Consider the following 14,717-nt stretch of genomic DNA (forward strand, 5'->3'; position numbering starts at 1 on the left):
ATATGAAGGTCCATAATTTACCGGTTCTTGGAACATCCGGGGATTCTGGGTCGAGCAGTTGCAGGACAAAAAGTTAGTTTAGGAGGAATGCCGTACAAAATCATCGCCTCCGTAACCATTGAAGCTATGCAAAGATTGAGAAGGCAGGATGGTGTCGCGGGGTGGCCTAGTCGTCAGGTGCCATGTCTCCCACTTCCGGCGGGAACACCTCAAGGAACTTCACTTCAATATAGACCACATCGTCAAACCAACTTGCTACTTACGGTGTATCCTGGCTCAACGAGTCTTGGCCTGAATCGGACTCCTTATGAAGGCTTTCTAGACCAATTTTTTATCACTGAGGTTGCAAATATCACTGTATTATCACTAATAGTAACGTTTCACAATGATAAAATAGTTGTTTCACCACTTTTTTCTTTAAAAACCCGAAAAATGAACAAAAAAACAAAAGGGCGAATCTGTTGTTTACTTTTGCTTAGTGGCGTAACCTGACGGGCTAATCCGTTGTTTTGGTTGAGTGGGTGGCGAATACGGTGAGGCGAAAATGTAGGCACCCTCTTCAAAAAGGCGCAATTTCTTTTTCTCAATTTTTAATAGCAAAAACACCTTAATTAATTTCAAATTGCTCTCTATGATGAAATTATTGCTATTTTCTATTACGTTTTGACAAAATTGATGGTTTTCATGCTTTTTTGTGGAAATAAGAATTGATCGAAATTGCAAAATTTTGAATGTTGATTTTCCCGAAACGGCAGGATCGTAGGTTTCGCCCTTTTGAAATGTTGTTACTGAGTTTATGTTGAAGATGTTGTTGTTTATTTTATGTGACTTTAACCTAATATGTTGAAGATGATTGCAGCATAAATTTATTTATTTTATTTCGATAACCAAAATTCTGACAATGCGAAATAAACAAGCTGGAAACAGTTTTTTTTAAAAGTTAAAAAGCTAAAAAATAAAGTTACAAATCAGACAGAAGAGAAAGTTGAAATATTAGTACTCAAAGTTTATTTTATCCATTTAAATAAGTTTAAGAAACAAATATGACAGCAACAAATATATGCCTCTTGTTTTCAATACATTTTTGACAGCTTCTTTTACTTTCCGGAAGTCCTCGGAAAAATTTCACTTCGAATAATCGAATCACGAAATAAAAGTTTTTTTTGCTGTCTTATTTTTGATTGCTTAGCTAAAGTATGATTTCTAAGACTGTTTGCAGCGTGAAGTTTTATAATTGTTTCAAATTGCGAGCAGTTTTAAATTTTTAGAACTGGCGGAAATGAAACTAGAACACGGTGCTCGCAACGCGCTGATCTAAATGTTGTTTCAAAAAAATGCTTTTAATTGAGTGCGTACGATTATCAACGCAGCATCATAGTGTGTGTGTGTGTGTGTGTGTGTGTGTGTGTGTGTGTGTGTGTGTAAGAATACGTGGATATCTCTATATATCTGATTTTTTTTGAAACTGAGTTCTATTCCAGTTCCAAATCGTCTCACGTTTGAAACAAACTCGTCGAGCAGTTTTATTCCGGTTTCAAAATACTGCTCGAAAAATAAAACTACAACTCCGCGTTGCGGGTGGTCTGTTTCAGTTCTATTTGAAAAATGAAACAGCTAGAACAAAGTAGAGCCGCGTTGCAACCAGTCTAAACTATTCTAAAGTGATTTATAATTTTTAATTCCAAGATGGCGGCCAATATGGCGGTGATAAAGTATTGAAAATGGCTTTTTGTAATTTAATAGGCAAAAAAACAAAAAAAAATACGAATTTTGTTTTTTGTTCTTGATTCGATTATCCAAAGTCCCATACAAACCTTCGGATAATCAATAAATTCGATTATCCGTAGTTCGTTTATCCGTATCTAATAAAATTTATTAGCGTATTTTCTTATTTTCTGCTTTTATCAGAAAATTCGAAATCTACGGAACCCATTTTAGTTGATTGCATTTAAAATTAACAAAAGCAATTTCTCAATACTTCACCACCGCCATTTTGGCCGCCATCTTGGAACTAAAAATTCTAAATCATACTTAAGCTCGACAATAAAAAATATGACAAAGATTTTTTTTTCTCATCAACCGAAGTGATTTTTTTTAGGGCTCCGGGATAGTCGAGTCTGGACTGCATTCAAAATTTAAAAAAGTTTAAAGATTGTGTATTTTAGAACTAATTGAAAATTCAATAGCTTAATCAATGTCGTTACGAGTCGTTTTCATAACGTTCTCTAGAAAAGTTGTAAAAGCTACTCCCTTTTTCTAGTTTATTTGCTCTTTCTAGCCTTGTTTGCACCCCAAATCGACCGAGATAATGTTCGGAAGAAACACGTCACCCAACTGCAAGACGGCGCAGACACAGCCAGGTACAGCACAGTTGCAACTAAACTGAGTCATGTACACACCAAGATGCTTAGGTCCCTTCAATCACTTCCAGTGCGCGTGGTGGGGCAGAAGATCTCCACGTAATCCTTCCAGGTACACGAGTAGCTTCCTCGCGGGGACGTCTGCATGTCAGGGTTGCACTTTCTTCCGCTCTACCTGCACACGATATCTATACGTCTCGACGCAAATTTCTCCCCTTGGCGTTATCTCGTGCACTTTGGGTAAACATGTTGGAAGAAGCTCACATCAGCGCGCTTCATCTCGGTCCTACCCCAGGCCAGTCGTAGATAAGCGCACAGCTGAAGCGGCTGAAGTTTATCGCAATTTCATCTCCAGTGTGTCGCTGATGAGGGTGGAGCAGCGATCGGAGTGACAAAGGAACTAGGCAGGTTTAGTTGGTCGAGGTCGGTCAGTTGCTGATCGGCAACTCACGCGCAACGTCGCCTTCAGGCGTGCGGGGCTGCAGCTAACTGGCGATCGTTGAAGTTTCTAAGCCTCCGGGGTAAGATGAAGGACGAACGGATGTTCCACGAGCGGAGTCTGCTGGTGCAGTCGCTGAAGATCGCGAACAACCTGGACCGCAAGAAGTCACTGTCGACGTCGTTCATACCGACGCAGAACACCAACTACCTGTGCGTACCGCTTAAACATGGCGTGGGAGGAGGATCGTTGAAGGCTGCGGAGGTTGAGAGTATCACGATCCACGCGCCGGTGGCGCAGTCGTACCAGTCGATCACGCGAAGTATCTCTCAGTCTACGCTGACGATACCGGAGAACTATAGCTTTACGTCGGTGCAGATTCAGGTGTACAAGCGACGGTGGGTCATGCTAGTGTTAGGGATGCTGAGTATCGCGATATCGTACGTACAGTGGATCCAGTACAGTATTATCTCCAACATTATTAGCAAGTACTATGACGTGTCGTCGGTGTGGGTTGACTGGACCTCGATGATCTTCATGGTGGTGTACGTGGTGTGTGTGTTTCCGGTGTCGTACATCATGGATGTGCGGAATATGCGACAGACGGCGGTGATCGGCGCCGTTGGGACTGCGATCGGAGCCTGGATCAAGGTATTCTCTGCAGATCCTGGCCAGTTTCAGTTGGTGCTGCTGGGTCAGGTTGTATCAGCGTTCTCGCAAGTCTTCCTGCTCAGCATACCTTCAAGGTTGGCCGCTACGTGGTTCTCTCCAGAGGAAGCTTCGTCAGTATGTGCATTTGGAGTGTTTGCTGCACAGCTTGGAACAGCGGCCGGGTTCTTCTTCACGCCGCTCGTGATCAATAACCACGAGGACCTCGCGCAGATTGGAGTTGAACTGAAGATCTTTTTGATGGCGGTAGCGGGCATCTCGACAATGATCGCATGCATGGTGATCGCGGTGTTCAAGTCAAACCCGCAGTTTGCCCCAAGCCACGTCCAAGCCTTGCAGCGAACGATGAAGCCAAGTCTGAAGGACTACTGGCCTGCTGTCGGTCGGTTGCTTCAGCACGACAACTATCTTATACTGGTGATCGCGTACGGTATCAACGTCGGGATCTTCAACGCGTTCTCCACACTGCTTAACCAGATCGTGATCAACTACTTCCCAACCGGGGAGAACGATGCCGGTCGGATCGGTTTGGCGGTGATCATCCTGGGTTTGTTGGGCTCCATGGTGTTCGGATACCTGCTGGACACGATGCACAAGTACAAGGCGACTGCCGTTTGGGCTTGTCGCTTGTCAGCGATAACACTGCTCATCTTCGCGCTTGCTTTGGAAACTCGCTCTAAGAAGCTGGTCTCGATTGCATCGATTTTTCTTGGGTAAGATAACAAATTGAAGCTAGATGAGTTCAGAATTAATTGTTGGTGTTTTTGTAGCTTCTTCATGACGGGATTCCAACCGATCGGGTACGAGTTCGCAGCGGAACTGACCTTCCCGGAGCCGGACGGTCCCGTTTCGGCGATCCTGAACATTTCAACACAGATCTTCGGCATCGTCGTTACGCTGCTGATTTCCGGAATTCAGCAGATTTTGGGTGATTTGATCGGGAATGTGGTAAGAAATTCATAGAAAATCATCAATCGCAAATTTACTAACGCTTCCCCGATTGTAGGTCTTCGCGGCGTTCCTGCTGCTCGACGCGAGCATCATCTCGCTGATCAAGTCCGAGCTGCGGCGGTACAACACCCACCTGGAGATCGAGAGTGAAGCGGCCAAGGAGCTGGCCGAGGACGCGTGCTCGCACTTTGATAGCGTCAGCTACGAGGACGCACCGCTCAAGCTAAAGATAGACCGCGCCAGCTGACAGGCTTTGTCTGCGCTTCATTTGTGTACATAGAGGTCGGATTTAAGTGGAACAAGGCGGTTCGTTAGAATAAAGAAATTTGTATTTGACAGATTGCTACCTTTAACATCGTTTGCCTTGAAACGTGTCAAACGCAAAGGAAGTAATTGTAAAGGTAAACTCGATGCATCAATCAGGTTCGACAAGCTGTCAGTTTTGTTCAAATAAACGAAACCATCAGCTCTCGGTGGGCTGTCACTTGCTAATCCCCCGTTTCACCAACACCACCTCACAAGCCCCGTAAGCTGACAGCACACGCATCAACAGTGTGACTGAACTCTCAGCTGGTTGCATCGTTGGTTTGTCTGTGTGCGTGCCGTGCTCACCTCTCTGCGCAGACCGTTTTGTTGTCCACTTTGGCTGTTTTTCTTTCAGAGCAGTTCGGTTTGGAATCTGGTCGGGTCAAGTTTGGCGTGTTTTGCTCAGCGTTTTTCGGGCGACGAAATTTTTCACCAACTCGACAAGCGTTTATCAGCGTTTATTTCTCGGGTTGTCTTGACGAGCTAACACCGACTCGCGCGGAGGATGACGATGGAGATAAGCTGAATCGATAAGTTTGCCAAAATTTGACAAAACTCGGAGCGACGATGGTTACGAAAGAATAGTGTCTGTCACCTCACAAAAGCATCGTACAACGGACTGGTGTTATTTTTAGTTGTAAGTAAATGGCATTTTTTATCCACCCGCCTGGTGTGTGACACATAAGCGGCTCTGCTGGCGTGATACCTACACATATCTTGTCCACAACGAGTAAGTTATTTGCGCAGAACTTCCGATAGCGAGAAAGAGCGTTTGTCAAGCTGAATGAAGGCTGTAATCAGCTTAGAAGAAAGCTCGAAAGAAAAAGAAGCAACATGTAGTGAGTTGAATTTTAATAACAAACGCTGGTTAAGAATGTCTGTCACAAAAAATGCACAGTGCACCTGAGGTGTTGCAAGTTAATAGGATTATTTGTTCACTTGCTTGGACTCATTAGTGCAAGCAACAACTGGAGACATCCAACATTCGGTTAAAAACCCGTAACATCCGATAGAGAAAAGAGCGTTTGCAGTAGATGCGTGAGGATTTTCTGAAGCAAAGTGATATGTTATCAGCAACTTGAGGAAACGCCAAGGTAGCTGGAGGCAAAGTAAGCTGAACGACGCACTCATAACCGGTTTACGAAGAAGCTGACAAGGAAGAGGTAAAGCAAGAAGTGTTCGTCAAGCTCCGATTGTTGGATGTAATCTTGGAAAAGTGGTTAAAGGAGAAAATCTTCACCCTTCAAGATCTCGTTACCAGATTCGATTAACCTATATTACACAAAGTGACAAGCGCGGTCAAACGACCCCGCAGTTTATGGAAATTGATTAAATAACGTCGCTAATCGAATTGCGAGACGTCCCAGTTAATTGAGTACATGGCGATAAATACCATCCAAACACAACGATACTGAAAGTACGCAAAGCTGTCACGCCGAATAAGTGGCCTGTATACGCGAGCGCCTGTTCGAGGCATTGGAAACAACAAAACAAGCGATTCGATTAAACGAGAGAGGAGAGTGCGATCTACTGTTTACGGTTCGTACAGCGGATACGATCGTGTATGACTTGACTCCGCGAGAGTCAAACAGTTTCATTAGTCTGTCTGTAATTGCGGTGTCAAAGACGTCAACCGATCATCAACTTAACAATCTATTGAGGATCACTTAAGAAAGCGATCAACCCTTAACCACGTCCATTTGTCTATGTCAATCGAAAAAAATGCGCTCGTTGTGCCTCTGATTGCACTTCTAGTGACACTGACCTACACCAATGCTGACTGACTCCCTTTGCGAGTCGAAATGTGATACCGTGTGTGTAGTTAAGAGCATGCTCGATTTTAAGCCAGGTTAATTGTGTTTCAGAGAGCTCCCCGCGAACATGGACTTCCTCAAGCGATGCTTCATCAAGCGGCCCTCGCCGGACGACATGGCCGACGGGCTGGAAACGGAGCAGGAGTACACGGCCCGGTGGAACTCGATTCGGATCATATATTACACGATGTTCCTGATGTCGCTGGGATTTAGCATAATTTTGACCGGCGTTTGGCCGTATTTAGATAAGGTAAGTCGCGATCGTTTAAAATCCTGAACTTGCGTTGAAAATTGTTTTCATCCAATTCCAGTTAGACCCACACGCTGGTAAGGAGTTCATGGGTTGGATCGTCGGCGCTAACCCCGTTGGCCAGATGATCTTCAGCCCGCTGGTCGGTTGGTGGGGTAACCGACTTGGCTCGATTCGGCTTCCCTTGTTGTGTTCATTGGCGTTGTTTTCGATCGCCAGCGGGATCTACTCCACGCTGGAGGTCTTCACGACCCATCGAAAGTACTGGATGCTGTACTCGCGCTTCCTGATTGGCGTCAGCTCGTCCAGTATCGCTGTTTGTCGATCGTACCTGTCGGCGGCGACCAAGGTCAGCGAGCGGACCGGGGCCGTTTCGATGGTTTCGCTAGCGCAGACGTTGGGCTTCATCGTGGGACCGGCGCTGCAAGGATTGGTCACCCCGCTGGGTGATCGCGGCTTTCCGCTGATCCGGAACAAGCTGCACCTGAACATGTACACCGCGACCGGCTGGATCAACGTCATCATGGGCATCATGAACTTTTGCCTGTTTTTGCCCTTTATCTTCAAGGAACGGCGGATTGCGGCGAAAGAGGCGATGATCAAGCGCGGTATGGAGTCCGAGAAGGAGACCTGGAAGCTGCTCAAGCCGGATTACGTGTCCGCGTGGTCACTGATCTTTGCATTCTTCATTCTGGTGTTCAACTTTGTGTTTTTGGAAACGTAAGTTTTGAGCCTATTGTAGAATACTGAAGCTAGTCGTTAGACTATAGACGCTTAACAATATACTAAACAAAAAAGACGTCTAACGAAATAGACTTTCTACGTTAGATGTTAGACTATAGATATTAGAAGATAGACAAAGACTGTAAATTTGACGTTAGCCGTTAGACTTGAGACGTTAGACGTTAGACGAAAGACTATACACGTTCGACGTCAGATGATAGACGTTAGATGATAGATGATAGCCGATAGACGTTAGACGGTTGAAGATAGACAGTAGACAGTAGACGTTAGACGATAGACTTTAGACGTTAGACGGTAGACGTTAGACGGTAGGCGATAGACGATAGGCATTAGACGATATATGATGGACGTTAGACAATAGATAATATACGTTGAACACAAGACGTTGGACTTTGTTGGACGTTAGACTATTGACTAAGACTTTTGTCGGATTAATGATGATTGAAGTTGAAAGTAACCCGATTTCCTTTTTAGCCTCGCAACTCCTCTAACCATGGACATGTTCGCCTGGACCAAGGCGGAAGCCCTGTACTACATGGCTTGGGTTATGGCCGTCGGTGCCATCGTGGCCAGCGTAACATTCGTAATGATCGCACCGCTCTGCAAGCGATTCAAAGAATACAACGTCCTGCTGTGGGGTGGATTCTTTCTGATGGTGCTCGGTCGTGCCGTGTACATGCCCATGGGAGACAACCCTCCCAAGCTGGCGATTCCGGACAACACCAGCATCGCGCTGCGTCACCACGCGGAACCGTACGTGTACGGGTCAAACTTTACCGAAGTCTACTCCAACCTCACCAGAGTAGACTTTGGCGGTGACAACTCCACCGACGTGGAAGCCCTGCTGGAAGAGGAACTACTCGGTTGTCCACCCTCCCAGGAGTGGTGTAAAACAACCAAAGGAATGACCATTTCGCAGTTCCTGTTGGGTTACGCCTTCACCGCGATCGGGTACCCCATCGGAGTCACGCTGATCACGACCATCTTCTCTAAAATTCTTGGCCCACGACCGCAAGGCACCTGGATGGGACTGATGACCGGTTCGGGGTGCCTCTCGCGAGCCATGGGACCGGTGTTTCTGTCCACAATCTACACCAAACTGGGACTGTACTGGACGTTCGGTTCAACTGCCCTAATGATGGCCGGAACCATGCTCTGGTTGTGGCATGTTAGGTAAGTCCAACTTCACTTAGTTCCAAACCCCCAAATATCAACCCCTCAATTTTCAGGAAACGCCTCGTCCCAAAAGACTTCGACATCCCGACGGCCGGCCAAGAGCTGCTGACGGTGGCCGCCAAGAAGGACCCCGAGAATCCGGTGGTCGATCCGTCCGAAGTGGAGAAACTCAACAGCGATAGCGCGGAAAAGGTGGAGGAGAAACCGCCGCCGGCGACGGCAGCCATTGAAGACAGCAAACGTTAAGTCTGATATTACTTACGATGTTAAGACGAAGGAGGTTAGGTTTAGGCGAAGCGGACGCACAGATCAATCATAGCCCAAATTGTGTTTACAGGAAGAGACGATGAAAGATTTACAATTTTTGCAGCGTGATGGTTATTTGTACTTTTTTTTTGGAAATATATCACAGCAATGCAACGGTGTTGGATTTTCTTTTTCTTTTTTCTTAGAAAGATCTGATAAATTCAGTCGGTTTGGTATTAAATGACCAAAATCGGCCATAGTACAAGCAAAGTTTGCAATGTGTTGGAAAAAGCAAAAAAAAAATCTGTGTAAAATCGCATTCAAAGCATGCACATCACCTTTGTGAGCAAAGCATGCAATACCGGGAAAAGGTGGAGATTTCAATTTCAAAAAGTTTTCCCATCAAATTTGCGTACCGTCATCAGAGGTGACATTGCGTATGAGGGGTTAGATTGGGTCATACAAATTTCAGCATTTTTGTATGACCCAAATTTAAAAAAATAGTTTTTTTGGCGCCCTTCCACTCCATTCCTGGTTGTTGTCCTAACCGATCCTTGTTGTCCCTGCGACGCACAGTGGATCCTCTCCGAACATAGGTGTGACAAAATTAAAAAAATGTCAGGTATTCTACCAAATATGTCTTATTACGGTAATTTTGGGCAGCTGAATTCAAAAATACATTTATTTTTTAATGAAATAAAATCTAAGCACATTAGGGTGGTTCATAAATTATTATTTTTTAAATATATTATTTTAATCTGCTGAAATTGTATTTTTTAATCAATAGTAGCTTGGAATTTTGATTTTGTGTGTGTGTAAATCTTAACAAATAAAATGTTAGGGTGGTACCATATCACAATGATCCATAACCGAAATTTTATTAAACGAAATTCGTAGATACCGCACTTTTAAATAACAGCTTTGTTATCTTTCGTGTTTTTGAAGGTATGAGAAAAAATAGAAAAATACTAACACTACTGAAATTTAACTTTCATTTTTTTGATTTTTGTCACACCTGGATCCACTGTGCGACGGCCCAGACTTTGCTGCTTGGGAAGTCCTTGCGGCTTTTGAGGTCGTCCTAGACTTACTAGTTCCTGTTCCTTAGTTTGGTCCTTCAGTACTTGAATATTTTTTTTACGTTATTCTCAAGCGATTGAGTTCGTATTCCCTTCAGTTAATTTTGCAACTTGACTGCTTGAAAGTTTGAAGATTAATGATTCCAAAAAAGTTTTTCTTTTGCTAATTCAATATATCATAGCTTCCCAGTCACGAAGTTCCAGCGGATTCTAGCAGAGTTCTTACAGAGCTGGATATTCTTACAGCATTCTAGCAGAAATGTTCTACCGCTCTAGCAGGATTCTGACAGAATCAGATCTGCTAGAATATTTCGTGATTGGGTTACTTTGAATTTTTAAAAAGAACTAAATTTTTCAGAGAAGTTCCTTGAGGTATTTTATTATTATTATTTTTTTTTTTCATTGTCTAGGTAACTAAGATAAGTTTTGGTTTGTAAGAGATAGAGGGAATTTGCCTAGCATTATTTGAAATTTAAATTAACATTTGATAAGCAAATGTCGTTCTGAATTTATTTGATTAGTATTGCTGTTTTTGGCTGAATTCTCATAAATTTCTGGTCGTTATATTTGAACAAACCCATTTCTATTTTTTATCCGACGAAGGTAGACATTTTAAGAAAGATTTAATTGACTCAAATCATCCTCCCTTACTGTTTTTTTCTTTTGATTTTTTTCTTTTTTTTTCTCTATATCGTTTTTTAATGTTTCTAATTCTTGTTTTAATTTTTTTATTCCTTTTGGCCTTTAGAAATTAGTTCTGCTCTCCATAAATTCTCACTCTAAGAGTATTAGGCATTTCATTTTTTGACTGATTTGATTGCCTTTCCCCATTGAGAATTTTGGCTCGAGCCTCGACTCGATTCATGCTCGATCTCGAGCCAGATCGCCTCGAGCCAAAATTCTCAGTGGGTCATAACTTTTGATGGGGTTGTCAGATCTTCAATCGCATTAGAAAGGTCTTTCAGATACCTTTCTAACAATATATATCATGACGAGTTTGCTTACAAAAACCACCTTTTTCACAATCTTTGGAAACTTAGCTAAAATAGTTTTTTAGGATAAGTTTTGAAGTACTCTTTAAAACTTCATAATATTAACTAGGGTCTTGTGGGACCCCAAGACGGATCGAATGAGACCAAAACGGTCCAAATCGGTTCAGCCAGTCCGAAGATAATCGTGTGCATATTTTTCGGTGCACGGACTTACAGACATACACAGAAAAAAATCCGATGGTAAAATCGCATCAAAAAGCATGCACATCACCTTTGTGAAAAAAAAACGTTTAAAATTACATCCATGAATGTACACCCAAAAATGTGTAATATTACACAGAGCCCATTTTTGGGGTAGATATCGAATTGGTTTCTACCTAGAAATGTCATGTCAAACATAAACAAACGAAATTTTTATCCTCGATCTTATTTATTGATTATAATTTTCTCTTAAACTTAATTAGTTAGATAGTGTCTTTTTAAATTTTGATGATTTTTTCACTCAATGCTCTTTTGCGCGAAGTGGTTTCCGATTTAATCCTTGTCGCATTCAAGAAACTGGCCGTCCAACTCGCGAACGATTTGATGCTGCTGCTCGGCTGGAATGCTTTTTGGGGCCATCGATGGCAGCTGGGGATGAAGGTTTGCTTCTGTTCGGGCGAAGTACTTCTGGGTGACATAATTGTCGAACTCGAACGCACCGTTTCCCATTACAGAATTTGATGGACGAACCGAGATCCGTGCTGATCCTGGACAAAAAACAACACGATGTGGATGGTGTAATCGCGCAGCAGAGACCGTCCTGAGGATCAACAACCACATTCGAAGCCGCGGCTGCTACATGCTGCATCATCGATTCTTTCAGCCGCTCCGCGATGTCGGCCAGCGTCACGCCGTGAATTATCTGCAGCACCAGGTAAATCTTGGTCGCGTTGCCCACGTTCCCGAGGTAGAACGAGTTGCGCGAGATGGCTTCGAAGCAGGTCTGGCACTTTTCGAACAGCAATCGCAGCCGGCCAGGATGATCAGCGTGCCCTCGTGTTTGGTCGTGACAAGAAAAAAGCAAGTCAAAATCTGGGTTGACGCGAAGGCCACGTTTAACGCTTACTTGTGCTTCCAGGTACCGGCCTCCTTTGAATATGATCTCTTCGGCGATGTCCTGCGACGTTTCCGGGGCAACGCCGGCCATCTCCACGTAGCCCTTGACGACGAGGTTGACGCCACAGTTGCCGAACACCAGCTGTAATTTGTAGCAACTGGAATCACGGAAAGAAGTCTCTTACATTCATCGCGACCTGCGTATCTACAAACGCACGAGAACGTCACGTCCGTCATCTCGATCTCGTTCGATGGCATGTCATTACCTTTGCGCCGCCTCCTGGAAGTGTCCCGAGTTAACGCCACCGTTACCGGGCAGTTCAGCAGGTGTGATTTTGAGACGCACCGGCGAAAAGATATCCAGATCTAGCGTTGACACGTCGCCGGAACCGTTGATTTTTCGCTTGCGCTTCGGCAATGGCGTGCTCGCAATGTCCTTAATGGCGGCTATCGCGGCCTTGGCCTTGTTGTTGATGACGCGCGCCTTGAGCGTTGAAGCGACCTAGAACAATATCAAGGTTTAAATTAAATTAAAATTGAAATAAAAAACAATCAAAACCTAATCCGGATTCAACTTGATGGACAGTGAGGCACGTACTTTTTTCTTGGCGGCGGACTTTGTCGTCGTCGTCGTCTCGGCCGATTCAGCGCACCCAGCTTCGTCGTGTTGTTCATGCTCTCGTCCAACTTGCGGTCCTTACTCTTGTCGTTTTTCGCCTCGCCCAGCTTGTTAAACTAGACGTCTGGATCGGGACGGTGGTCTACTTCGCCCGTGAACAGATGTTGCCACGGGGTTGGCGACTAAGTTCCCGATCTGCTGGACCGCTGTCTTGAAGCCGGCCACTTGCATGACGACAGCAGCTTTTCCTTGAACTCGCGGTACGTTGAAAGGCGAAGGGAAGTACACAGCCACCGCGCGTGCTGCGGTCCGGATAGCTTGATGACACCCGGGATGAGGTTGAGCGCGTTGACGATCTGACCGCAGTTGAGTTTGCAACGCCCAAGGTTGCTGCGATGGGCGGTTTGTTGAAGCTGACAAAGTCGATCTGTGTGCGTTTTTGATGATCGGAGTCAGGTGCATCCAGAGAGACTCTGGAATTTCTCTAAGTTGCTCACTGGTCCAGTTGGCGGATCAGCATCATTACAATAGTATTGCTTATTGCGAGATAAAATCACGTTTCTCCATCGCTGTGATTGACAGGAGATTATTGCCGCCTAACTACCGCAGAGTAAAAATCAGCAAGTTGAACTGAAATTATGCGTTGATTTGGTTGTCAACTTGGTTTGTTTTGAATATTTTCCAAAAAGTCAGCTGAAAACTCAAGGCAACCTTTGACAACTGCCAAAAATTTGTTCTGCGGTTGTCATGCGGCTGTCATGCGACCGTTATCTTGCGGTCGTATCACCGCGCGTGAACTCTAATTATTAACGCCCGCAATAATATTGATCTGGCCAAAGATGGGTAGCAGCAACAGGTTTTTTTGTGTGGGATATTTCAACCATGGAAGGAGGTTGCGTATCGGCGCAGATTCTTCACGGAAACAGAGCGGGTTTCTTGGCGGGTTTCGTCCGGGAGTTGGAACACGAACGCTTGGGATACATTGTCCAGGATCAGTGATAGTAGCTGGACGCCTGACACGGCTGCCGTGATCTGGCAGGATGACATGCTGAGGAACACGAAAAGAGAGGAAATGCAGAACAGCAGCACGGACAGGATCAGCGGGTCGTTGGAGTTGGAGAGGTATTTGAGCAATTCCTCGATCAAGTAAAGTTCGGCTGCGACGGATGACCGCTCGGTCACCATGAGAATTTGCGAGAGGACACCCTCGAGCACGTTGACCAACGCGTCCCACTCGAAGTTAACCGGATCGGTCACCGTGCATGGCGGTAGGTTCCTTTGCATTCGCTCGTTATAGGCTCCAGTTTCAAGCGACGGTGGTTCCGGTTTTGATCATTTTGCACAACTTTTATTTGCGTAAAAGTTTCTTTTTCAATTGTCGGAAGAAGTAAACATTTGAAACTAACCATTTTTGACAGCTAGAATTGAGGCGCTAACCGCACTAGTGATATTAAACATAAATTTTCGTGAAATTACACATTTCGAGTGTATACAGTGTTAGACAAAAATCGCAGCGGCGTTCCATGATATTTGTGTAATATTACACCGAAATAATTACACGACACGCTTTTACATGCACGCATTTTACTTCTTTTTTTGCTGTGTACACACGCACAGATATTTGCTCAGAATTTGATTCTGAGTCGATAGGTATACGTGAAGGTGGGTCTACGAGGTCGAATAAAGATGTTCATTTTTCGAGTGACTTTATAGCCTTTCCTCATTGAGGTGAGGAAGGCAAATACTTTGGGCAATGTTCAACAGTTTGTAAAAAAGAGTGAAACATTTAGTTGTGAATTTCGATATCGATTATCATACCGGGATGATAAAGTTGTTGAAAACAAAGTAAATATATTAGCAAGCAGGATCTCTCAAAACTCAGTACTGTATTTACGAAACTACAATAAACCAAAGAAATAAACTGGATTTAATTGGTTTGAAGAAATTGCAATTCTGTGAAAAGGGGGAAGTAAG

At 44.3% G+C, this 14,717-nt stretch overlaps 2 protein-coding genes and 1 pseudogene across 5 annotated transcripts; 2 read left to right on the forward strand and 1 right to left on the reverse strand.

Annotated features, from left to right (window-relative positions):
- Positions 1-2,679: 2,679 nt before the first annotated feature.
- LOC6051201 (feline leukemia virus subgroup C receptor-related protein 2) lies at positions 2,680-4,911 on the forward strand. Its single transcript, XM_038254837.1, has 3 exons — positions 2,680-4,181; positions 4,239-4,416; positions 4,475-4,911. The coding sequence occupies exons 1-3, from the start codon at positions 2,887-2,889 to the stop codon at positions 4,664-4,666; spliced, it is 1,665 nt and encodes a 554-aa protein (XP_038110765.1). The 5' UTR covers positions 2,680-2,886; the 3' UTR covers positions 4,667-4,911.
- A 154-nt stretch (positions 4,912-5,065) lies between these two features.
- LOC6051198 (major facilitator superfamily domain-containing protein 8) lies at positions 5,066-9,088 on the forward strand. Of its 4 annotated transcripts, none has more exons than XM_038254833.1 (5): positions 5,066-5,362; positions 6,591-6,789; positions 6,851-7,509; positions 8,008-8,706; positions 8,763-9,088. In XM_038254833.1, exons 2-5 carry the CDS (start codon positions 6,607-6,609, stop codon positions 8,953-8,955), a joined length of 1,734 nt encoding a protein of 577 aa, XP_038110761.1. In that variant the 5' UTR covers positions 5,066-5,362; positions 6,591-6,606; the 3' UTR covers positions 8,956-9,088. The 4 variants fall into 4 exon arrangements, with proteins under 4 accessions (XP_038110761.1, XP_038110764.1, XP_038110763.1 ...); XM_038254836.1 differs by lacking the exon at positions 5,066-5,362 and adding an exon at positions 5,398-5,455; XM_038254835.1 differs by lacking the exon at positions 5,066-5,362 and adding an exon at positions 5,471-5,888.
- A 2,390-nt stretch (positions 9,089-11,478) lies between these two features.
- Positions 11,479-14,027, reverse strand: LOC6052480 (annotated as a pseudogene).
- Between the last annotated feature and the right edge of the window lie 690 nt (positions 14,028-14,717).

This window comes from Culex quinquefasciatus, chromosome 2 (assembly GCF_015732765.1).
Source record: "Culex quinquefasciatus strain JHB chromosome 2, VPISU_Cqui_1.0_pri_paternal, whole genome shotgun sequence".
Lineage (NCBI taxonomy): Eukaryota > Metazoa > Arthropoda > Insecta > Diptera > Culicidae > Culex > Culex quinquefasciatus.